A 26,773-nucleotide genomic window follows, 5' to 3' on the forward strand; every position below is an offset into this window, starting at 1 on the left:
ATTTATTGCCTCACCATGGCAACACCATTTGATATATCAAAAATCAGGGCCTGCAATTTTCAAAAAATGCACAATCAATCCAACATGGCCGACATCCTGTTGAGTGGCTGCGTGAAAGTTGTCCAGCTTGATGAGATCTATATATGTACAAAGTTTCGTGGCTGTAGCTCAAAAGGGATGTGCTACAGAGCCCCCGAATGTTCCCATCTTCTAAGTGGCACTACAGAGCCCCCTCTACACACCAATGCATGAACTTTTGCCAAGCCCTAATGGCCGACGATTCTGAAGTGTGTTCAAAATGTAATGAGCTTTTGAGCATGTTAAGTGCCCCAAAAGCCCCCGAAACATTGAAAAAAAAAGTATAATAATAAATATAGCTGCAAGCAGCGATGACGGACCCAAGCACCATGGGTCCATTTCCACCCGTTGGCTTTCGTAAACAATGCATGATGGACACCGCAACAACTCAACATTCATGTAAACTTTGACCAATCATACAATGCGTAATAGATATGTATATGCCACCATTCCAGTTTGACTACAACACTATGTACTTTAATCCATTGCCATGACAACACTATTAAATATATCAAAGATCCCATCACAATTTTCCATCAGCAGTGTCTTGACATTATTGTAAACAATTTTGAAGCGAATTGGGTAAATGTAAGAGGACTATTTCAAAGTCTGTTTTAAGTGCCACACTTTCTGCTGCCAGTTGATGGCGCTATGACTGTGACCCACAATAGCCACATCCTTCTGATCAGCTCCAATTACCAAACATGCAGCTCAATTTTGATCTAAATCACACAATGCACGCAGAAGATATGCTAATGTTAAATGCTAAATGCATGTGTCCACCTTGCATTGTTTTCCGAAAGCCACCGGGTGGAAATGGACCCATGCATTTGGCATTTAACATTATTCTAAACAATTGTAAAGCAATTTGGGTAAATATAAGAGTACTATTTTAAAGTCTCTATAGCCGTGTCCCAAAATAGTCACATCCATGTGTTTAGCCCCCAAAACTAAACATACATCTCAATTTTGATCTACATCACACATTGCACACAGAAGATACAAGACACTTCCTGTTTCCCATTTTCACCATTAATTTAATGCCTCGCCATGACAACACCATTCGATATATATACAAAATCTGTTCACAATTTAGTATCTTCAATGTCTTGGCATAATCCTGTCTAAAGGTGGTGACAGTCTCATGAATCCCCTAGGAGGAGTATTTAAAAGTTCAGAGACTGCAATATTAAAAAATCCAAAATGGCCAACTTCCTGTTGGGCTGACCTAATGACTATTATTATGAAAGTTCTCCGGCTTGATGAGAACTACATATATACGTACCAATTTTGGTGACTGTAGGTGAAAAAGGGGGTGCTACAGAGGCCGTCTTACATGGCCATTTTAAACCTGTTAACTGTCACTGGCCAACAGGTGGGCCATTTGAGTGTGGCTAAAAAACAAATGCTTGGTTTTATATCAAAAACATCATCAGTGTTCACATACTTGGTATCAAATTAAATTTAAAAACTCAACTTTCATCTTCTGCAGTCTATTTTGCAATTAGAACATTCGAGTGAAAACATATTTTAAATTGTTAAAAGAGTGCATTTTTAAAACATGCGACTTGTGAGTGACAGTAGGCTACTTATGTTTCACATTCTCTGCTTATGATCCAGTCCAATGATTGAAGAAAAAACAGCATGCATTTCATTAGGCTCGTTTGAGATGAGCAAGTTCTGTGCAGAACCGATCACCGGTGATCACCGAAAGGTGCATGCCGGTTAGAAATCTGTCCAACTTGCTGTGATATCATGACCACATATGTCAAAAGTACTCCCGCGAGAGCAAGGCGGACGCAGTTGTAGCAGGCAGGCAGCGCAGTTGATTTTCCTAGCTGGGCAAACTGCAAGCACGATGGGAAATGACTTGCTGATGGCAAAGCTTAATGCTCACTGGCTTAAACAACCTTGGTGTTTGGTTCTCTTTTAAAATGTTTGATTTTTTATCTCTAATATCATGTTTTTATGTGTATAAATTATATGTGAATATTCCCAGGACTCTGACAGTGCAATCTCTGTATGGGATATGTGATTCGTATCATATTTCTGAAATATCTAAAATACATGTCTTTATTAAAATAAAAATGTATGGAAAGACATGTCAAATGTGGGGAATTAATAACATTGAGTGTTTTGTTCATCATATTTATTTTCATGCTTTCGTCTACTTTCAAGGCGAGACATTTAACATCTCAAATGAGCCTAACGATTCCCAAAAGACCACATATGCACAATTATCTGAGTAAACTAGGCAGGAATTGGCATAAAAACACAATATGAATTTGAGAACAATAATACAAAAAGATCAATTATATGAAAGCTTTTTCTAAGTCTTTTTTTTTTTTTTTTTTCATAAAATGCTATAAAGTTGAGACAGTAAGATATAAAGTTTGGGATCTAAACAAAGCTAATGTTAGAAACACCTCTCAAACCACATGTAAAGTGACAACATTTTATTGCACAATATAATATAAGACGTTTACAAGATTAGAAATATTATAATAACTTGTTACAATGCAAGTGCTGTAAGCAGTTGGAGCCAGCAACTATTTTCATTTTCAACAAACATATTATATATTTTCTGCCATATATTATACAAGATAATTTCTCTGGATCGCTCGAAATGATCATGTGGTTAATGTCGCTTTCTAAACTGAGAAAGGCCAGCCCATGCAACCATGGAAACCTCACATGATAAAATTACTCTGACGTCACACCGCAGGAAACCATGCTTCCGGGTTGTTTCGAGCAGCAGTTTTCAATGGTGGAAATAGGCAGTGCTGCAGTTTGAATAATCTTTTAAGCTTTACAGAATGTAATAATGTATTTTAATATTAATAAAATGTTATTATAAAGGAATATCTATGGTTTACAGTGAAGAAAGTATGTGGGATCTTTTCTGAAATATCAGCAAACAAGTTTAAACTTGAGCCTGTATGATTATGTCGGACATGTAACTGGTTGATGAATACACATCCTTACGCGTTTAACACACTTCTAAAGCCTAAGAATTTGGGTACTTAGAAATGAAAACTACCATCAGACATACAATATGTGTCTTAACTGCTTAAATTATTAACCCACATACAACAAATAATAATATTTTACTTTAATATGATCATATTCCATATCAAAACTTAACAGCCATTTTGACTGAACAATATTATTTACTGCATTCAAAATATATGCTAAGACATTATTTTTGCAGTATGACATTATTTTTATTGATCCTTTCTGAAACAGTAGTCCATGCGTGGCGGTGGTGAAGACGGGTCCCGTTCCTCCCATTATGTCATATATGGTGGTCTTGATCATCGTTAGATCATATTTGACCTCATATCTGTTACAGCGACAGCACTTTGGAAATTAAAAACATCTGTTTTATTTAAAGAAGCCCTAATCTCCAGTAATCTGTGGGAAACGGGGTGTTTCAACCCCACAAACAGCACTTTTTGGACAGTTTCAGCGCAATTTGGGCAAAGCGCTCATAGACAGCAGTACTTTTCTGGGCAACCAAAAGAACCCGGAAGGGGCAGCGTGAAGCGTTTGTTTGTAAACAGTAATTTCATCTATTGCCTATATGACCTGCCAGTCAAACCGTTACTAGAGATCTATTGGCCGGATTGTTCTAGGCAAATATCCAATGCACATTTTGTAATAGGCTCGTTTGAGATGTCAAATGCCTCGCCTTGAAAGTAGACGAGAGTAGACAGCTGCAATCAGGGGAGGAGTGAAATAAGAGCTGTCAAATTGGACAGTTCTCACTTCTCGTAGTGGATCAGCCGCTACGAGATCAAAGGCAGATATTGCGTGATTCAAGTTTATGTGCTTTGTTGTTGATAAAGTGGATACAATTTCAATTCTGTTGCTTTAAATGAAAATAAATATGATGAACAAGACAGTCAATATACCTGTTATTTAATTCCCCCTTAAGACGTGTCTTCCCTACCATTTTTAGTTTAATTAAGACACGTATTTTAGATATTTCAGAAATATGATACCTATCAAATATCCCATACAAAGATTGCACTGTCATAAAAATCTAACATTTTAGAAGATAATGAAACTTTATGGTTGTTTAAGCCAATGAGTATTACAATGTGTTGTCAGCAAGTCATTTCCCATCATGCTTGCAGTTCGCACAGCTCGGAAAAAACAACTGCGCTGCCTCACTCTCGCGGGACATTTTTTAACATATGTCTTCATGACATCACAGCAAGTCGGACAGATTTCTAACCGGCATGCACCTGCCGGTGATCACCGGTGATCAGTTCTGCACAGAATTTGCTCATCTCAAATGAGCCTATTGAGTCTGTCCTCACTGCAGCCTGTAGCACGATGACATACTGGATTAAATCCACTACGTACTGGATGTTGTAACACGCATGCCTCTAAGTGGATTTTGGTAAAGTCATGAACGTGAATGAAAAACACATATAGTTGACTCATTTTTGCTTCTACTCAACAGTAAATTAATATGACTCAAATCAAATAAACAAATATGGATTTATTTGAAAACATGTTAACATTGAATGCATATAAAATGGTAACATCCCTTAGCTTGTTTTAAAGATGATTGTTTCATACTGGCTATTTATACACCACTAAGCACGTTAAAATGACAAAGCATTTTACACACATTAAATCTACTAATTGCTTATGAATTTATACTAATCACAAAATACATTTAGCTTTTAAACCTAAGATCACATGATAAAAAATAACTGAAGCTCTGCAACAAACACAAACATTGAGCATGCATATATCATGAAATATTAACGATCTAATTTGCGCATTGTATTCTAACATCCATAACAAATATATATATATATATTTCATTAGTCCAGACATAAACAATGAAAATTTTACCAAACAAAGACAACATGAGCGCTCAAAACACATACAATAACAGTTCATTGGTGCGATTGAGTTAGCGCATGCATGTTCAAATAATCATGACGTCACCAAAATCCACTCCAGCGTATGCGTTACAACATCCAGTACATACTGGATCTAATCCAGTACATCATCGTGCTATTTGGGAGTCACTCAACAATGGAGCTTGGCTGTCTTCTATTGGACATTTCTGGTACTGCGTCTGATCAAATTCCACTCAGAACTGGGTTAGACATTTGCTTTGATTTTCTAGTATTTTTTACATTTCATTTTATATTTTTGTTATATTTATTTATATAAAAAATAAAAAGTTTGTGCATTATATTTTCATTACAATAAACTTAAACTTCTTTAGCTTTTTTATTTCACTTTAAAAACTACTTTCACTTGGACAATAAACTGCCATGGCAGCAGTGTTTAAGATATCAAATATCCCTTTACAATTTTACATCAGCAGTGTCTTGACATTATTCTAAAGAATTTTGAAGCAATTCATGTAAACATAAGAGAGCTATTTCAAAGACTGTTAAAATTGCTTTACTTCCTGCTGCCAGTTGGTGGCACTATGACCGTGACCCATAATAGCCACATAAATGTGATCAGCCCCCATTGCCAAACATACGGCTTAATTTTCATCAAAATCATGCAATGCACACAGAAGTTATAAGGAACTTCCTGTTTCACATTTTTGCCCTTCATTTATTGCATCACCATGGCAATACCGTTCAAAATATCAAAAATCCATTCACAATTTAGCATCTTCAATGTCTTGGCATAATATTGCCTAAGTTTGGTGGCAGTCACATGAATCCCCTAGGTGGAGTATTCAAAAGTTCAGGGCCTGCAATTTTCAAAAAATGCACATTCAATCTAAAATGGCCGACTTCCTGTTGGGTTGAGCTAATAACTGTAATTTTGTAAGTTGTTCAGCTTGATGAGAACAATACATGTAGCAGGTTTGGTGACCATAGAAGAAACTGACCCCACCACTTTTGTGAAAAGGTGGCACTACAGAGCTCCCCAGCCATGCCCATGTGTTAACTTTTGCCCAGGCAACTCTGATGTGTGTGCAAAATATCATGAAAATTCAAGCATGCCAAGTACCTCAAAAACATGTGAATATACATAAAAAGGAATAATGACATTTAATGCGTTGCCATGGCAACACTGTTTAAGATATGAAGAATCCCTTCAGAATTTTAAATCTGCATGTCTTGACATTATTCTAAAAAGAATTGAAGCAATTCAGGTAAACATAAGAGGGATATTTCAAAGTCTGTTAAAAGTGCCACACTTTCTTCTGCCAGTTATGCTATGACCATGACCCACAATAGCCACATCAATGTGATGAGCCTGCAAGGCCAAACATTTGGCTCAGTTTTGATGTAAATCACACAATGCATGCAGAAGATATGAGACACTTCCTTTTTCCCATGTTTTGATGTTAGTTTATCGCGTCGCCATGCAGCACTGTTTTATATATCAAAAAATCAGTTCGCAATTTTGCATCGTCAGTGTTTTGGCATGACGTCACCCACATTTGAGTATTTCAAATTCCTGAGCATGCATTTTTCGAACAATCCAAAATGGCCCACTTCCTGTTGGGCAGAGATTATGACTGTCAGCATGAAAGCTGTCCGGCTTGATGAGATCTATGTGTACAAAGTTTGGTGACTGTAGCTCAATAGGGATGTGCTACAGAGCCCCCCAAACATGCACATCTTCTAGGTGGTTCTAGGGAGCCCCACCTGCACACCCTCCCCTGCAACTTTGCCTAACCCTAAAGGCCGACGACTCTGATGTGTGTGAAAACTTTCAAGAGTTTTCACACATGTCAAGTACCCCAAAAGTACTGAAAACTTTGAAAAGAAGAAGAAGAAAAATAATCCTTAGAAGAACAATAGGGTCTCTGCACTTTCAGTGCTTGGGCCCTAATAATCCTTAGAAGAACAATAGGACCTCCGCACTTTCAGTGCTTGGGCCCTAATAATAATCCTTAGAAGAACAATAGGGCCTCCAGACATTCAGTGCTTGGGCCCTAATAATCCTTAGAAGAACAATAGGACCTCCGCACTTTCAGTGCTTGGGCCCTAATAATAATCCTTAGAAGAACAATAGGCCCTCTGCACATTTACTGCTTGGGCCCTAATAATAATAATTATAATCCTTAGAAGAACAATAGGGTCTCCGCACTTTAGTGCTTGGGCCCTAATAATAATAATTATAATCCTTAGAAGAACAATAGGGTCTCCGCACTTTCAGGGCTTGGGCCCTAATAATCAAGGTCAAGGTCAGTTTATTTATGGAGCACATTTTAAAACAGTGTATAGTGTATACCAAAGTGCTGTACATGAGCAAATAAAACAATGAATTAAGGGGAAATTAAAAAGCAAGATTGACATTAAAAACAATAAACAATACAATATACATTCATACAAAAGCCAAAGAATATAGTCTAGGGCTGACTACGGAGAAGGCACGATCCCCTTTAAACTTCAAGCGTGAGCGTGGTGTATGCAGGAGAAGTGGATCTGAGAGTCCTGAAGGATTGTTGATGACTAAGGAGTTCTGAGAGATAAGATGGGGCTAAACCATTAATAGCTTTAAAAATAAATAACAAAATCTTAAAATGAATCCTGTATTGGACTGGTAACCAGTGAAGAGGTGCTAGAAAAGGTGAAATACTTTCCCTCTTCCTTGTTCCAGTCAGCAACCTAGCAGCTGCATTTTGGACTAACTGCAAGTGATAAAGAGATGAATGACTAAGACCCATGTACAGTGCATTACAATAGTCAAGTCTGGATGAGATGAAGGCATGAATAACTATCTCCAAATCCCTAAATGAGAGCAATGGTTTTAATTTAGCAATAAACCTGAGCTGGAAAAAGCTGCCCTTCACCACAGCACTTATTTGTTTTTCAAAATTTAAAGCCGTGTCAAAGATCACTCCCAAGTTTTTATCAAAGGGGTGAACATTTAATGACAGGGTCACTAGATTGCTAGTGATATCAGAGACAGCACAAGGTAGGCCAAACACAACAATTTCAGTCTTGCTCTCATTTAGCTGGAGAACGTTTCTTGCTGTCCAACATTTAGTATCCTCAAAGCATTTAAAAATGTCGGAATATGAATCATCAGAACTAAGTGGGACATACAGCTGTATATCATCGGCATAACCATTATATGAAATGTTATATTTCCTAAAAATTGTACCCAGGGGAAGCATATATAAAAAAAATCAAATCGGGCCTAAAATGGAACCTTGAGGTACCTCACAATTGAAAGGTGCAGAAGGAGAGGAGGAATTCCCAATCCTAACACTCAGAGTTCTATCTAAAAGGTAAAATGTAAACCAATCTAAGGATGTGCCTTTAATACCAACTTCACACCTAAGACGGTCTAGGAGAATAGTATGATCAACTGTATCGAAAGCAGCACAAAGATCAAGCAACATTAAAATTGCAGGTCTACCAGTATCCAAAGTGAGCAGTAAATCATTCATCACCTTGAGTAGTGCAGACTCTGTGCTGTGACGAGCTCTAAAACAAGACTGAAATTTATTTAAATGTTGTTTTCATATAGGAATGAAGGGAGCCGAGAAAAAACTTTTTTTCTCCAGGATTTTTGATAAAAATGGCAGTTTAGAAATAGGCCAGAATTTATTAAGGTTGGTAGGATCCAAGTTTGGCTTCTTAAGAAGTGCTGGATCACTGCTTGCTTAAAGCAGGATGGAACAATGCCATTATATTATATAGGAGCTATTCATAATAGTCAACACACTAGAACCAGCAGTGTCCAGCACCTCACTGAGGAGCCGAGCAGGAATAACATCAACAGAAGAGGTGGTAGGCTTTATCATTTGGACCATATCTATCAACTCAGTGAGAGATATACTTTTAAACCGCTCAAACCATACAGAAAAAATGGCTGGTTCAGAGGGGTCATGACTACTAGTGGTAATGCAATATTGTAAAGCATCAACGTTACCAATAAAGAAATCTAAAAATGCTACACAAATCTCAGGTGTTGCATCAAGACAAGAGGTGGCAGTGGGAGTGAGCACTGTATTTATCATGTTAAACAGAATTTTTGGATTATGAGGTCTTTTAGAGATTATATCAGAAAGATATGTTTTTTGCAACTTTTACAGAGTGCTGGTATGCAGATAGACAATTCTTAAGGATTTCATAAGACACTTGAAGCCTGTATTTTTTCCATTTACGCACTGCTTTCCTACATTCCTATAATCCTTAGAAGAACAATAGAGCCTCCGCACTTTCAGTGCCTGGGCCCTAATAATAATAATAATAATAATAATACTCTTTAGAAGAACAATAGGGCCTCCGCACTTTCAGTGCTTGGGTCCTAATAATAGTAACAATTATAATCCTAAGAAGAACAATAGGGTCTCTGCACTTTCAGTGCTTGGGCCCTTTTTTTTATTTTTATTTTTTTTATGTCTACAAGATGGTGCTGTGGATGGCAGCCTCGGTGTGGAGCTCTCCGTTTCTTTTGTTGTTTTTTTTTTTTTTGTTTGTTTGTCCTGTGTCAAGTAATTTTTTTCCAATTAGTTTTACCAGGGACAAACTGCTGAACATTCGGCAGTACATACCAGACAATCTTTCCCCGGTTTTTGACTATTTGGATGTTTTACTGGACATTTTAGCACAAGCAAGGGAAGCGAACCGGCGCGCTGTTCAAGCTCCGTCAGTACAGCACTGCCAAGTATTCATCTAGCGAATCTCTGCTCTCTTCCTAACAAAATGGACAAACTACATCTCCTCACCCATACAAACAAGGACTTTTCAAACACTGCAGCCTTGTGCTTCACAAAAACCTGGCTGAGAAAAACGTCCAGCTGTTCAGAGTATATCGCACTGCAGAGTTAACGGGGAAAATGAGAGGCGATGGAACATGCTTTTACATAAATGAAAGTTGGTGTACAGATGTAACAATGTTAAAGAAGATGTGCTGTCCTAATTTGGAAGCGCTCTTTATCTACTGTAAGCCTTTCTACTTGCCACGGGAGTTTTCCTTGTTTATTCTGGTGAGTGTTTACATTCCTCCACAAGTGTGTGTGAGAGCAGCGATGAATCAACTGGCTGATCAGATCACAGACATGGAACAACAATACCCGGACTCACTTATTATTATTTTTGGGGATTTTAACAGAGCCAACCTCACCCGTGAACTGCCAAAATACAGACAGCACATTACATGTCCCACCAGAGACTGAAATATACTGGATCACTGCTACACAACATTAAAGGATGCATATCGCTGTGTCCCTAGAGCAGCTTTGGAGCTCTCTGATCACTGTCTGGTTCATCTTCTTACAACCTACAGGAAGAAACTTAAATCAGTTAAACCTGTAGTAAGGACTGTAAATAGATGGACCAATGAAGTAGAGCTGGAACTACAAGCCTGCTTTGACTGCACTGATTGGAGTGTTTTTGAAGCTGCAGACACCAATCTGGACAAGCTCACAGGTACTGTGACATCATATATCAGTTTCTGTGAGGATATGTGCATTCTTACTAGGACTTATTTAACGTTCAACAGTGACATGGTTTACAGCAAAACTCAGGCAACTTCGTCAGGCCAAAGATGATGCTTACAGAAGAGCACATAAAATCTTGTAAAATCAGGCCAGAAACACACTGACTTCTATGAAAAAGTTGACTACTATGAAAAGCTGGAAAACAAGTTTTCAGCTAACGACCCTGTATCACTGTGGAGAGACCTGAAAAACATTACTAACTACTAGACACCATTCCCCAACACTGTAGAGAATCAACAACTGGCTGATGACCTGAATGTGTTTTACTGTAGAATTGAAAAACCCAGTCTCACACTTTACTGGTTGTTTAGATCAGTGTTACTATCAGAAATAATGAATAATTATTTCTTTAGTTATTAATTCATATTTAAATTAATTAATTGAATCTAACTCATTAAAACCTCATATGGGGCTCCAGTAAATGTAGTGTGCTACGTTTAGGAGCAAGTTTGGTTATTAGCAATAATTAATAATTATCAAAGATAATTATTAATTATTAAAATCAATAGAACATTGATGAGAATCAATGTTAGTTTTTTTTTATCCTTTAAATCAACAATTATCAAAGATAATCGTTAATTGTTAACATCAATGAAACATTAATTAAAATTAACACTAGCTTATTGATCATTCAAATTCAACAATCATCAAAGATAATTATCAATTATCAAAAATCAATAGAATATTAATAAGGATTAACATTGACGGGGCACCACCCTGGAATCAGGGACTAATAACCAGATAGTATAACAGTCTCAATATTAGATTGTTTTCTTAGGAAAATCGACATCCGAAGAATATAGATTTTTGGGAAAAAAACAATGAATGAAGGTTTGAATCCGAGCACTGACATCCCGTCAGCATGACACAGGCGTATGCAAAACAAACCAAAACACTTCTCTTTGTAATATAAACAAAGTTTATTTATGCAGTAATATCAATTAATAATTAATACAATGCAGTCAATAAACTTCCAACTTACAACTACAAACTAAACAGTGATATGATTAGATATGGAAATAAAAATAATCCTATAACACATAAGGTGTGTGTGTGAAAGTGTGTGTGTGACAGTGTGTGTGTGTGTGTAAGGAGGGACGCGCACAAAATGGCGGACGTGACTCTCGTGGAGAGTATGTCACGCGAGAATTTCGGGAAGGGAATATGACCGCGAATGGGGGCGGCAAGAAACCAGTCAATGGGGTCTACCAGTTACCGTGTGTATCCGCTTGTACGATAGCTTAGGGACAAAGGTGGGCTTTAGCATTAAGCTATCTAGGAGCCAAAAATGTGTGCCAGAATGTTTGTGAGGGGTCACATGCGTGCGTGTGTGTGTGTGTGGTTAGTACGAGAGAGAGAGAGAAGTGACAGCCCTAAAGCCAATTTCGCGATCGTGGGAGAGAAAGCAGCTGTTAGTTCATCGCTCAGAGACACGGTGGACGGCTCGTAAACAGTCCCGCGTACTTTGACTCTTTAATGGATGAACTCAGTTTACCTGTCTCACCCGCGATGGCGAAATTGCACAACAGTCCAATTTGGTTGGACCACAATACAGCAAAACAAATTCGTGATAATTAATACCCTGAGTATTAATAATGAGCAGACATGGCGGTCCGTAAACTGTACAAGCAAAAACCTTGAAACACAAGAATAACACACTATAATATTCTATCTCTGCCCAGACGTAAACCTCTTACTTGAATCGCATGAGGACACAGGTAGAATGTGTTTTCCTCCGTCCTTTAACTCTGATCCGGTTCCTTGAGGCTCGGGTGATGACAGGATGCCGTTTCCTCGCTCTGTCAGTGGGCGGTACAGCTGTTGATTCTCGGCGGGCTGGCGGAGAACTCAGAAATGTCAACTTGATTGAAGTTGGAAGAGAAATCTTTAATCTCTTCACTTCTGTAAGCAAACGGATGAAGATGCAGATTGCTCGGCGGTCTCCTTCAGATCCGTTAGAGTGTTCGGTGGAACACAGAGTAATCTCAACTCATCCAGCGAGATGGAGATTGTATGGCTACAGTTTCAAGTCGGACATTACTTCCTTGTGCCACGAGGTTGCACCTGAGAGCAGCGATGAGCTGCGTCTATACAGGACAAACAAAGTTGCTGGAAGCAAATCCTGGAAGCATTTCAGAGGTATTTCAACTCCTGATGATGTCATGTTTGAGGGACGTTCTGTTGTGTGCCTCATCCAATAGGAGTTGAGAGTTCGATCCTTTAGTGAGCAAGGCTTCATGGGATTTGTAGTCTGTTTTGAACTCCCTTTGTTTGATTTTGGTGCGATTTTTATCAGTATAATTTGGAATGTGGGGGCTTGAGTTAGGTTTTTACGACTGTGTTAGGCCTGCCTTTGTCTTCTATCTGAATACATGAGGCCCAACATGCCCTACACCCACTCTGGCCTTCACCTCACACAAACATTAACACCTCCTGTAACCACCCTCCTCCCCCCTCCCGCTACTCAACCTGCACTTAAGATCTGTCAAGAGGATGTGTACTGGGACTTCTGGAAACAAAAGATAACGAAAGCACAGGGCCCAGACTGTGTTTCACCCACTTGTCTAAAATCCTGTGCTGACCAGCTGGCACCAATCTTCACACAGATCTTCAACAGATCACTGGAGCAGTGTGCTGAGTGGATTATTGATTGCCCTCTGCCCTCCCTTCAAGAACTGTACACTTCCAGAATGAGGAAAAGGGCTGGAAAAATCACTCTGGATCCCACTCACCCAGCCCACTACATTTTTGAACGGTTGCCTTCTGGCCGGCACTACAGAGCACTGAGCACCAGAACCGTCAGGCACAAGAACAGTTTTTTCCCTCAGGCTATCCATCTCACGAACAATTAAAACTGCCCCATTGAGCAATAATTATGTGCAATACACAGATTAGTCTATTTATATTTATCCAACATCTCCTAACTCTTCTGCCATAACATTGCATTGCACTATCTGTCTATAACAGATTTGTATTTGTACATACGTGTATATATATATATATATATATATATATATATATATATATATATATATATATATAGTCTTATTGTCTGTTTCTATATATACTTATATTATCTATTCGCTTTTTATTTTTCTTCTATTTTTTATTATCTCTGTCTTGTTGTTGTATTATTGTGGGGTCTGTAATGTTTGTGCACTGGAAGCTTCTGTCATCAAGACAAATTCCTTGTATGTGTAAGCATACAATAAAGCTAATTCTCATTCTCATAATCCTTAGGAGAACAATAGGGTCTCCACACTTTCAGTGCTTGGGCCCAAATAATAATACTAACGGATATAACCTTCTGTGCAAGCAGCAATTATAGGGCCAAGCACCAACATGGAAACCACAGTACAACCCAAAGATCTCACAGGGAAAACACAGATCACATTTCCCCTGGATGGATTTGAATTCACAACTTTCTATTCCATAGTTCAGTGCACTATCCACTACACCACACAGCCATGAGTTTGCTAGGCAACAAAGGGACATACCAAGCTTAGATAAATCACAGCCAAGCACAGCTGTTATCATGATCAACTTTATAGTCATGTAACTTTTCAACAAAGATGCAAATCATCATTTGATTGGGGGGAAGCCCAGCCTCAGACATAACTTAGCCATGGTAAAGAGACATGCTGATTTTAGAGTCAGCACACAAGTGTTTGTTTTTTTTTTTTTTTGTTTGTTTGTTTTTTAACCATAGGTGGCACTGTCTTGAAACATTTAATGCATCCTTAGCACATAAAGATGCTAACAATTTTTTTTTTTAATATTCCACAATGCATTCAATATATATATATATATATATATATATATATATTAAACAAAACATATATATCTTAAGAATAATAAAAAGAATGAGAATAAAAAGAATACCTGCAAGCAGAAATAATTAGGGACAAGCCCTGAAACCATTCAGTAAGCAAAATACAAAAAGCCAAGTACAAAAAAAAAAAAAATCTATCCAAACAAAACTTGCTTAGGTGGGATTTGAACTCAGGGCCTGTTGATCTACAGTCCAATGCATAAAAACACTCAGCCAATCAGCTGACATGCTTAATCAGTGGATTTGAAAACAATAGGTCCCACTGTACCCTTGGTGCTTGGCCTCTAAATATACAAGAATAATAATACATATAAACATAACAATAAAAATAATAACAATCGTTGGAAAAATAAAACATGACCTCTAGAAAGTTTAACACAAATCTCATATTTTTTTGTTTCAACAAACGGCTTCAACAGCGAGTGAACATGTCAACATGTCCGAAAGTTGACATGAACTTTATTACCACCTGCAGGTGTAATCTCCAAACTGCAATAGCAGGAACTGAATTTGGACTTTGCGCTGAGTTAAGAGGTGGTATTGAAACATCTTAGGGCAACGACCAAATTCTTAGGAAAATAGCAATTTCGCTACTTCATTTACATACAATACCCCCACAGTTTGCTTGCCTACACCCACAGTAGCGCAAACACTCCAACCCATGCCCAAATTGCACTTAGAATTAGTGCTCTTATGAAAATTGGATAAGAAGTTGTGCACGGTTGTTGCGCGTTGCGCTTTGTGCACTCACGAAAATAGAGCCCACTGTCTGCGTTGTTTAAGCAACTGGTACACTAATGTAATTATGCAAATCAGGTAATAGCACAAACCAGCCCAAAATATCTGTGCTGAATGCAGTTGACCCTTCTCTAAGCTCCGCCCCCCTCGGTTACAGTTGCTCGCTCTGACAAGCTCTGCAGAACTTCCTATAGGAATGAATGGGAGATTGCCGTGGACAGTGCAGTTTTTGGTAAAATATTCCCATAAACTAAATTGGTAATATTCTTACGTAGGATAGAATGAAGAGTGACATTCTAAAGCATATTTATCTGATTTTTTTGTAAAAGAAAATTTTTAATTACACAGTAATTTGATTGAAAACTGTGGAGACTGTGAATCAGAACTGAGGCAAACAATTATCACAGTCACTTAAAAAGTGAAAAGCATCATTTGATGGCAGTTACACACCTGATAACATTAGTGTAAGTGAACAGAACTGCTCATAACGTCTCATAACACACTCACTATGATGCTGTGAACTTTTTATTTACTATTGCCTTTACTATGATATGAATTAATATATAAATGAATTGACGTTAAATTATTAGCTTTAATTTACTTTGGAGCAAATGTAGGTGTCCTTGCTGATGTTATATGTTCATTGGGAAATGAGGAATGGCACATGTTTATATCTATAGGTCTTCTTAAGATTTTTTAAAGAGTTAAAAAAAGAAAGAAAAAACACTTTTTGTATCTACTCAGTGTACCTCATGTCTATTACAAGTGACCCGGCAACAACATTTTATTTTATTTTTATAAATCTTTGAATAATTTCTATAAAATTGGCATAAAACTACTAAAACACACACAACTCTCATAAATTCTCACTGGAAAAAAGTAAACACTTGTCAGAGAAATGGCGGACATCAGCAACAGTTGCTAAAATTGGATTGGTTAGAAACACTTTTAAGGTGCAGCTTAGCAAAGGGTAATTTAAAACATGCCTAGAGCAGTGCTTAGTCAGCCACAGACCCTTTCAATGCAAGTCAGTGCCCTCAGCGGCCATCTTTGAAATACTTCTGGTATAAAAGTGGCATAAAAGTACAGCTCTTATTTACTTAAATGGGGAAAAACAGAAATCTCCAAAATGGATTGCCAAGATTACGATCAAATAACATGTTTAAATTTAGCAGTAAAATCTGACAAGAATGGTATCATAAATTGTGCTTCTTTAGTTGAGATCATGCTGAAAAATGCTATTTCTCAGGTTGGTCAAGCTAATGCATGTTCTCATGTTAACTGACAGATGATGTCTGTATCTAAAAGGTGATTGGCTCTTTTACTTGTAAGGCAAGACTTCCTTTTCTACATCCGCCATATTGGGTGTTCCAATTTCTCCCATTCATTTTAATACGCGCTCTGTCTTGGGCTAAACTCTCTTTGAGTCAGCACATATAGCACCTGATCAAGAATAGACTGCAGGTGGTTAGAGATTAAGCTGCAGGTTTTAGTCAATATTTCATTACATCACATTTCATTTTAGTCCATTTTACTCTGACTAAAATGGCATAAAATATTAGTTGCCAAAAATAACATAGATACACATATAATGAAGTACAGTGTTAGCTACTTTTAGAAGTTAATGCATTGTAAAGTCTTCATGCTTTAGAGATTTTTTCATGTTGAAGACCGTTTTGGATATTGCATTACATGTTTTTATGGAAACAGCACAGTAAGGTGTAATTTTACGCTTAATTCCAACATTTGAATAAATTCTTGATTGTTCTTAAAAAATATTGTTAGTGCATTGTACATATCATGCAGTATTATTTTGTTCTCGTCATAGTTTTGTCAACAGTATGTTTTAATTCAAATCATTCAATCATTGTCATAATGCGTCTTAGTCGTCTTTTCTTTATCGTTGACAAAATACCCCTTGTCAAAGAGCGTGTTTGTAAGTAATTCCGCTGACAAGATTAACATTGGCCCTTACAAAAAATCTAGAGTTCTGAAAAACTCTTTTGCCACTCATTATTTTCCCATGCAAATGAGCTTTAGATTCACCACATATGTTTGCCAGAAGTTTTAAGCTCTTCACTGGTAGTGGTGAACCTGCAGAAAACCTTTAGCAACAATTGACAATTTGCCACAAGTTTGCCGCAAAGCTTATTTGCATGTGAATATAATCAGTGGCAAATTTGCAGCAAGTTTTCAGCAAATTTGCCATGAACTCTTGTTTTTTTGTAAGGGTTCACAGAGAGTCTCATTGTCGTCTTATTGTACATTTTCCTCCTCCCACAATCTCTAGCGGCTTCTGACCTGGTCTTGAATGCCCCATTGGTGGAGCAGACTGTTTACATTGAAGACCGACCTCTGCACATGCTGTACTGCGCAGCGGAGGAGAATTGTCTCGGCAAATCTGCTGTTAAAGCCAACTGGCCGTACGGTCATCGTCGCCTGCTGCGCTTCTCCTCCCAGATCCACAACATCGGCAGGGCTGACTTCTACCCACGTCTTGGCCGCCACTCCTGGGTGTGGCACGAATGCCATAGGTAAACACCAGTGCTCTCGTTATGGCTGATTTTCAGGCTGAGCATCTCTGTGTCTTGTCTTGCATGTTGAGCATGCATTTTGGGCCCGAAACATCCTCTATAACAGTGGTTCTCAAACCTGTCCTGTAGGCCCCTCAACACTAAATATTTTGGATGTCTTCTCAAACACACATGATTCAACTCATTAGCTCATTAGTAAAAAAAAACTAGCTAATTTGCTGCTTGTTATTTTCAAATGTGAATGAGCTTTTGATTTGCCGCAAATGTTTGCCAGAAGTTTGCATCTCTTTGCTGGTAGTGGTGAACCTCCGGCAAACTTGTGGCAACAATGGACAATTTGCCGCAAGTTTGCCGCAAAGCTAACTTGCATGTGAAAATTACCAGTGGCGAATTTGCGACATATTTGCCATGAACTCTTGATTTTCGTAAGGGGACTCCAAGACTTAAATTGGGTGTGTCAGAAAAGGGCAACATGCAAAATGTGCAGTGCTGGGGGGCTTCCAGGACCGGTTTGATAACCACTGCCCTATAACAGTGATTCCCAATCGGGGGTGCGCAAAAAGAACAGCATTCCCTTACAAAAAAATCAAAACGAGCCGCAAACTTGCGGCAAATTTGCAACACTCCTTATTTTCACATGCAAATGAGCTTTTGATTTGCTGCATATGTTTGTCAGAACTTTGCAACTCTTCACCAGTAGTGGTGAACCTCCGGCAAACCTTTAGCAACAATGGACAATTTGCCGCAAGTTTGCCGCAAAGCTCATTTGTATATGAAAATGATCAGTGGCGAATTTGCAGCAAAATTGAGGCAAATTTGCCATGAACTCTTGATTTTCGTTTTGTTATGTTGAACCTAACACAATGTATGGCTACAAATTAAAATAATAGAAATGGGTAAATACATGTATATTGATTTTACAATTAATCAGAATCTCCATTCATACAATCTCGATAATGATCTTTTATTCTATGAGACGTTTGACACTGATATCTTTTCACTGTGTGTTGAGAATAAAAGTTTGATTTGACTAGTTCCGTTTAATGTTTGTGCAAAAACAAGATCTACTGAGACAAAAGCTATTAGACTTTTTAGTTTAGTTTCAGTAATATTTAAAGATTTACTTTATAAATGACATCACATAGATATAACATTTACTTTATAAATGCCCCCCCCCCCCCCCCCCCATGTAACATTTACACTTTTTTTATAAAGTGTATTTCAATATTTCATACATATCCATATGTACAGTGCATCCGGTAAGTATTCACAGCGCTTCACTTTTTCCACATTTTGTTATGTTACAGCCTTATTCCAAAATGGATTAAATTAATTATTTTCCTCAAAATTCTACAAACAATACCCCATAATGACAACATGAAAGAAGTTTGTTTGAAATCTTTCCAAATTTATTAAAAATAAAAAACAAAAAAAATCACATGTACATAAGTATTCACAGCCTTTGCCATGACACTCAAAATTGAGCTCAGGTGCATCTTGTTTCCACTGATCATCCTTGAGATGTTTCTACAACTTGATTGGAGCCCACCTGTGGTAAATTCAGTTGATTGGACATGATTTGGAAAGGCACACACCTGTCTATATAAGCTCCCACAGTTAACAGTGCATGTCAGAGCACAAACCAAGCCATGAAGTCCAAGGAATTGTCTGTAGCCCTCTGAGACAGGATTGTATCGAGGCACAGATCTGGGGAAGGGTACAGGAAACTTTCTGCAGCATTGAAGGTCCCAATGAGCACAGTGGCCTCCCTCATCTGTAAATGGAAGAAGTTTGGAACCACCAGGACTCTTCCTAGAGCTGGCCGCCTGGCCAAACTGAGCAATCGGGGGACAAGGGCCTTAGTCAGGGAGGTGACCAAGTACCCGATGGTCACTCTGACAGAGCTCCAGCATTTCTCTGTGGAGAGAGGAGAACCTTCCAGAAGAACAATCATCTCTGCAGCACTCCACCTATCAGGCCTGTATGGTAGAGTGGCCAGACGGAAGCCACTCCTCAGTAAAAGGCACATGACATCCCACCTGGAGTTTGCCAAAAGGCACCTGAAGGACTCTCAGACCATGAGAAACAAAATTCTCTGGTCTGATGAAACAAAGATTGAACTCTTTGGCCTGAATGGCAAGCATCATGTCTGGAGGAAACCAGGCACCGCTCATCACCTGGCCAAAACCATCCCTACAGTGAAGCATGGTGGTGGCAGCATCATGCTGTGGGGATGTTTTTCAGCGGCAGGAACTGGGAGACTAGTCAGGATCGAGGGAAAGATGAATGCAGCAATGTACAGAGACATCCTTGATGAAAACCTACTCCAGAGCGCTCTGGACCTCAGACTGGGGCGATGGTTCATTTTCCAACAGGACAACGACCCTAAGCACACAGCCAAGATAACAAAAGAGTGGCTACGGGACATCTCTGTGAATGTCCTTGAGTGGCCCAGCCAGAGCCCAGACTTGAACCCGATTGAACATCTCTGGAGTGATCTGAAAATGGCTGTGCACTGATGCTCCCCATCCAACCTGATGGAGCTTGAGAGGTCCTGCAAAGAAGAATGAGAGAAACTGCCCAAAAATAGGTGTGCCACGCTTGTAGCATCATACTCAAAAAGACTTGAGGCTGTAATTGGTGCCAAAGGTGCTTCAACAAAGTATTGAGCAAAGGCTGTGAATACTTATGTACATGTGATTTTTTTCTTTTCTTTTTTTTTTTCGTTTTTTATTTTTAATACATTTGCAAAGATTTCAAACAAACTTCTTTCATGTTGTCATTATGGGGTATTGTTTGTAGAATTTTGAGGAAAATAATGAATTTAATCCATTTTGGAATAAGGCTGTAACATAACAAAATGTGGAAAAAGTGAAGCGCTGTGAATACTTTCCAGATGCACTGTATCCACAGAGGTCTGGGCTAAGCCCCGAATATCCACTGACCCAAGAACCACCCCTGGATTTCAATATATCAAAACAATACTGATTGATCGGTAAAAATCTATATTTATGATAATATGAAATGATGATATTTAGTCTTTGGTACACATCTTTAGTTTTGTGTTGCTGAAGGGGTTCTTGTGTGTTACTGATGGTGCTGTGGGGGTATTTAAGGCAAAGAAGTTTGGAAACACCATTCTGTTTTATTTTCTAGTACATTAGCGCAAATGTTTTTGTACACTAGCAAATGTTTTTTTCAAGTACACTAGTGCAAATGCTCATGTGTTGTTGCGTTCTGAAATGTATTATAAAGCCATTCATTTGCAACACAAGAATACTTTATATTCTCAGTAGGGATGTGCACTTGTGGTCGTTATTTGGTTTACTGTACAACGCGCCTGTATTCGAAAACCAAAATCACTTTTTTATTATTCTACATGTGCAATAGAAGTCTTCAACCCGACACGAGCCCTACGGGACCTGAGAAACTGCTGGGTTTTGGGCCAGGTTTGTGGCTGTTCACACGTTTTTGAGCGCGTGTGCGCTGTTTTTTCAATGTTTTTCTATTTAAACGCCTAAACGCACCCCTAAGAGGCCAATAAACCGCAGCAGTGTAACTTCATGCACATGACAATGTTAGTGCTCGCTGCCTCACGAAAATAATAGCCTGCCCTAGCAGAGCTCATCAGGTTTAGCACTTAATTTATGTATTTTCTGTTGGTTAAAAATGCTATGATGCAATGACAGTTTGATTATTTTTGTTTGACTTTAATGTGAGTGATTCTATGTATTGTGCTATTTAAGCTCATAGCTCACTGTGCACTTTATTTTGAAATGTGTTTGACACATATCCATTGCAAGGAATGTTCTTTATTCCTGAGTGCTGAAAAATAACAGAATAACCGTTTGTGAACCCTCATGGTTAACCGAATACTACAAACAATTACCATACACATCCCTAATTCTCAGCATTGCTGCAAGAGGTGCCATAGCTGCAATTACCATAAACAGACTTCTTCTATGGTCAATTTTGACTTTCACATTAACTACTGTATATTTCCACTAGAGGCACCAAACAAAAATGAAAAAAAAAACAAAAAAAAAACATATATATATATATATATATATATATATATATATATATATATATATATATTGATTTCAAACAGGTGTTCCGAACACTCCTCCACTCTGTCATTCGTGAAACATATAGTCCAGGCCCAAACTTAATCCAGTGGTTTAGACAATGTTGCTGTTTTGGGATGCTAAAACAAACAGAGCAATATTTTGATAGTGCCATAGAGCCACAGGGTTTCAGCTTGACCTACCTCAAGAAAATAACGTTACTGTAGCAACGTTTTTGCAAAATGTGGTTCCTACATGTATCATGGCAGTTCTAAAGTTAAATGTCCACTGTGTGGCACTAAAAGCGAGTTAAGTGTTCCCTCAAACAGATGAGGTTTTTGAAGTTAATGCTCTATTGAGTTTTAAATAAACACAACATACCTCCTTACCTTAAACCTAACCGATAGCATCATAAAAAGAAAATGTGAGATGAAAAACGCAATTGCTCAAGCAACCACGTCATTTTGTGGTGCTTGTATGATACTTACAGCTCTTGTGTCGACTCACGTACTCTTCAAGACTCGTACCTGCATCACAAGTGCAACGATCTATCAGTTGAGATACCATGCAATTTAATCAGCTTGTAAATGTAGTTTGTTATGTAATGCAAGCGTAAAAATCTATCACCTTACAAGTCATGCACTATAGTAAAAGTATTTATGTGTCATAACATAGCATTGTGTAAAGGCTGAAAAGTGTTTATGAACTACTGTTCTGACATTTTACTTGTGATTTTTGTGAAAGGGAATAAAAGTCGTTGTTGTAGTGCCTCTAGTGTTTGAACAATACATTGAACAAGCCACATAAAAATCATTTTGCAAAAATGTAGGTACTGTAATGTGATTCTATGAGACCAGGTTGAAAGTATTTTAACATCCAAACAATTTCAAAAATACATTTTAGGTTAGTTAAAATTGACATGTTTATGTTACTATCATCCCTTCAGCACTGAGGTTTGTTACTTCAGCAGTAAGTATGTGCAGTGGATATATTGTGATTCACTGGCCAAGCATTCGGGTCATACATGCATAGAGTATGTATCTGGCCTACTGGTAAGATGATGGTATGGAGAGCATAGCTCAGACAGGAAAATCCATAAAAAATATGCATGTTCACTAACAGTAATATTGGTCATGGCGAGGACTCTGAGAGATTGTTTTGTACAGAGACCTCTGAACTCTGTGTTTTTCTTTTGAGGGTCTGGCAGCGTCACTGAATCTCATTCACTATGTGAGTTCCATATTCTGGTTTCATTATTCCTTTAGTCTCTTTCTCACTCCAAAAATGTGTTGCTTGGCTAGCTTGACCTTTCTCAAATGCCTGTGTTTCATTGCACTCAAAATTAATTTCATATGGACAGATACAGTATAATTGAATTTTCCATTAGAGAGGATATTCTGAATACATCACACAGAATTCAGATTAATATATGCATATTCCGGTTGTCTTATTTGGATTTCTAAAAACAGAATATTGATTTGATCAGGTTACGACAATCGGGTTAACATGTTTAGATGACGCATACATAATCGGAATATGACCAAATTCCGATATTATTCCGAATTTTCAAGTCCATGTAAACTGCCATGGGGGGATTCTCACAAAACCTGTCAAGACAATGTCCTTGTACAATTTTACTCCAAAACAAACAAATAAGAAAATCCATTTTGCATAAAGAAAATGAAGCCTATTTTTAGGGCCACTAAAGGAATAGATTCACTCAAAAATGAAAATTCTCTCATCATTTATTCACCTTCATGCCATCCCAGATGTGTATGACTTTCTTTCTTCTGCTGAACACAAACAATGATTTTTAGAAGAATATTTCAGCTCTGTAGGTCCATACAATGCAAGTGGTGACCAAAACTTTAAAGGTCCAAAAATCACATAAAGGCAGCATAAAAGTAATCCATAAGACTGCAGTGGTTAAATCTATATATTTAGAAGCGACATGATAGGTGTGGGTGAGAAACGGTTCAATATTTAAGTCCTTTTTCACATCCTTCTTCTTTTGTTTTTGGCGATTCTCATTCTTTGTGCATATTGGCAACTACTGGGCAGGGAGGAGAATTTATAGTAAAAAAAAAAAAAAAAAAGGACTTAAATATTGATCTGTTTCTCACCCACCCATGGTGTTACAGGATTGAGTATCGTCACTGAAAACAATAGGAATAGTAAAAGTGAAACATCTGGATGCATTACGGTAATGAGAACTGGGTTGTAAAATGTGTTTAAATGTTCTGAAAATAATGTCACAATCCAAATAATCCCAATGGTCCTAAATATAGGCTTAATTTTCATTACGAAAAATATAATTTCACATATGTTTTGTATATTTTTTCTTGATTTGGGTTTAAATATGACCAGGATATTTTCTTAACAGGTTTCATGAAAAATTAAAAATAAATGAAAAAACATGAAGTAAGTCAGCCCTTCATTGGTGTAGTGACTTTAGTGCTTTAAATATGATTCTTCCTATTTATTTTTCCTAATATTAAGTGGCTTTGGATTTTATTCTCTCTTCACCATTCATTTTCCAGTTGATTTATAAGTACACTCTTAATAGTATTTAGTAACTCTTTTTTGAGGCCCCTGGATTTACACTGCAGCTTCCTGGCAGACATCAGGTTTCTCAATGTTTGTATCTGACAGTATGATGATGAGGAAACCTGCTGTGTGCTCAGGCTGAAAGGACACAGGGTGTGGCACTGAGACCAGTGGCTGGACACCACACCATGGGTTCAGTTCCATCCTTCACCCCTACAGCTCTGATTCTGTTCTGGACGGCCTGTTTTCATCTATGAAAATGATAGATTTGTAGGTTGCAGTATTTAGGATTAATGATAATTGAAAATTAGTCATTGTGGACATTTTTAATGTCAGATATTGGTAGGTTGAAACATTTTAAATTCAACTTGAAATCAAAATGGACCCTTTTTACTTTTTTAAAATATATATTTCTGGTCTTGTTGTTTTTGATTAATTAATTCAGTCTGACATATGTCCCATTATAGAAGGGGGTTGTTGACTTTAAAATTTAAATCCATACACTTTTTCTTCTTTGAGTAATATGTGATAGGTGTTTGGCATAGAAGACAGACTGTGTGTATAACCTCTTATACAGGCACTACCATAGTATGGACATATTCACATATTATGACCTGCTGTCTCTAAATGGGACTAAAGTGGCTGATGGACATAAAGCTAGCTTCTGCCTGGAGGACACACGCTGCCATGAAGGTAAGACAGAGGTCAAAGGTTAGTTGCTGAAATAATGGATACCAAGCTTTTGATCTTTGATTTGTGCATGCATTCGCTTTAACCTCAATTCCAGGTCACATTTCATCCCCAAATCCAAATATTGTTAATCGTTAAAATATAATGTCACAATTCCAAAACTTTTCATGGCCCCACATATAGGCTTCATTTTCTTTACACAAAATATAATTTCTTATTTCTTTATTTTGATTTTGGTGGGAAATATGACCGAAATAGTGTTTTTGCTTTCAAGGCTGTTATTCAAAATTCCACTAGGTGTCCCTAGACTACTAGTTTTAGCAGACATTAACATTTGTTTATACATCAGTTGTAATGCCTATATATTACTTTTAACCTTCTCTGTCACCCTTATCGTTCTGGTTTTAAAACTATCACCATAAGACACATCTGTTGTTATCCAATACCTTAGGTTTTAAAATGTTCATATTTACCATATGATATAACCTCCCTTGCTGCAGGTGTTTCAAAGCGATATGAGTGTGCTAACTTTGGTGAGCAGGGCATCACAGTGGGCTGCTGGGACTTGTACCGACATGATATTGACTGCCAGTGGATTGACATCACAGATGTTAAGCCAGGAAACTACATACTACAGGTATTCAGCTATTTGTCAGTATTTCACAGAACGAGTACTTTGGTACCAAGTAAATGTATTTTCATAGGGTAGATAGTCTTTACTTAGTGTGCTGTGTTACATCACCAGACTTTGGTCCCGCAGGACCCCATTGTCTGAGTTATAGATTCAGCCGGTCAAATGGTCTTCGATAAGATGTTGCAGCGCTGCACTCTAATGGTGGAGATGTGTCAGAGCATTCACAGTTCACCATAAAGTCTAAGAATGTAAGGGTCATAAGAGTAATAGCATTGGGTTTGATTAATAAACCTTTAAGTACTCAAGAAGGGTGGAGTTAGGATTTTACTGGGAAAGACCCTCCTGGATTAGGATTTTAAAGGATTAGTCATTTAACTCTCTACTGTGCCACTATTTGGAATTTTCTGATTATTCTTTTTGCATTGTAATATTATTTTCGTGACAATTAAGAACATTTCCAGCCACATTTTTATCACTTTAATGTGAAAAATAAATAACAAATCTCATTCTCATTACTGTTATTCAAATCAGCATAAAATAAAGGCAGAACAACAAATACTACTACTGTGTATAAAAAAAAAAACTTTTTTTTTTTTGACCAATTAACCAATGCGAGATTCTCACGAAACACGAAATGAAAATGGGTCCTATTTTGGAAAGTTGCCCTTTTCTACTCAAAAAAAAAAAAAAAAAAGATTATATTTTGCATTTAGAAAATTAAGCCTAATTCTCATTCTCAACGTGAAAAAAGATTGTCATTATGAAATCCTCATTACCGCAGTTTGAAAAAGTGTGTACATCATAGTAGTACTCTCTTGGTACTGACTTTTATTTTTACTGATTTAAAACGGAAGTATGTAATTTCTGCATCACTAGTGCTACCAAACGAAATTGCAAATTTAAACTTTATAAATTGAATATGCCCCTTGTTTGCCATTGGTCAAACAAAGAGATAGCCTCACCCCAACTCATGCCATTGGTTGAGTAATGTTGTTGGGGCGGGTCTAAGCGGCTCACTCAAAACAAACAGAGGAATTTTCATAGTGGAACAGAAACAGTGTTTAGAGTTTTCCAGAAAATTAACCTATGAATGCCTTACTAATAATTGTCTATTAGCTGAGATAGGATAAAGATTTTTAACACAGAAAAAGTTACATACTTCAGCTTTAAAATATAATTGTACAACAGCATCCT

The 26,773-nt window shown here is 37.6% G+C and overlaps 1 protein-coding gene across 1 annotated transcript in view; it reads left to right on the plus strand.

Annotated features, from left to right (window-relative positions):
- Positions 1-26,773, plus strand: part of loxl3a (lysyl oxidase-like 3a) — a 125,208-nt gene that overhangs the window by 94,189 nt on the left and 4,246 nt on the right. The window contains exons 10-12 of the mRNA XM_051650332.1: positions 17,398-17,641; positions 24,833-24,948; positions 25,446-25,582. Of these exons, the coding sequence (XP_051506292.1) occupies positions 17,398-17,641; positions 24,833-24,948; positions 25,446-25,582 (497 nt within the window). The remainder of the gene's footprint in view (positions 1-17,397; positions 17,642-24,832; positions 24,949-25,445; positions 25,583-26,773) is intronic.

Source organism: Myxocyprinus asiaticus, chromosome 22 (assembly GCF_019703515.2).
Source record: "Myxocyprinus asiaticus isolate MX2 ecotype Aquarium Trade chromosome 22, UBuf_Myxa_2, whole genome shotgun sequence".
NCBI classification, from domain to species: domain Eukaryota; kingdom Metazoa; phylum Chordata; class Actinopteri; order Cypriniformes; family Catostomidae; genus Myxocyprinus; species Myxocyprinus asiaticus.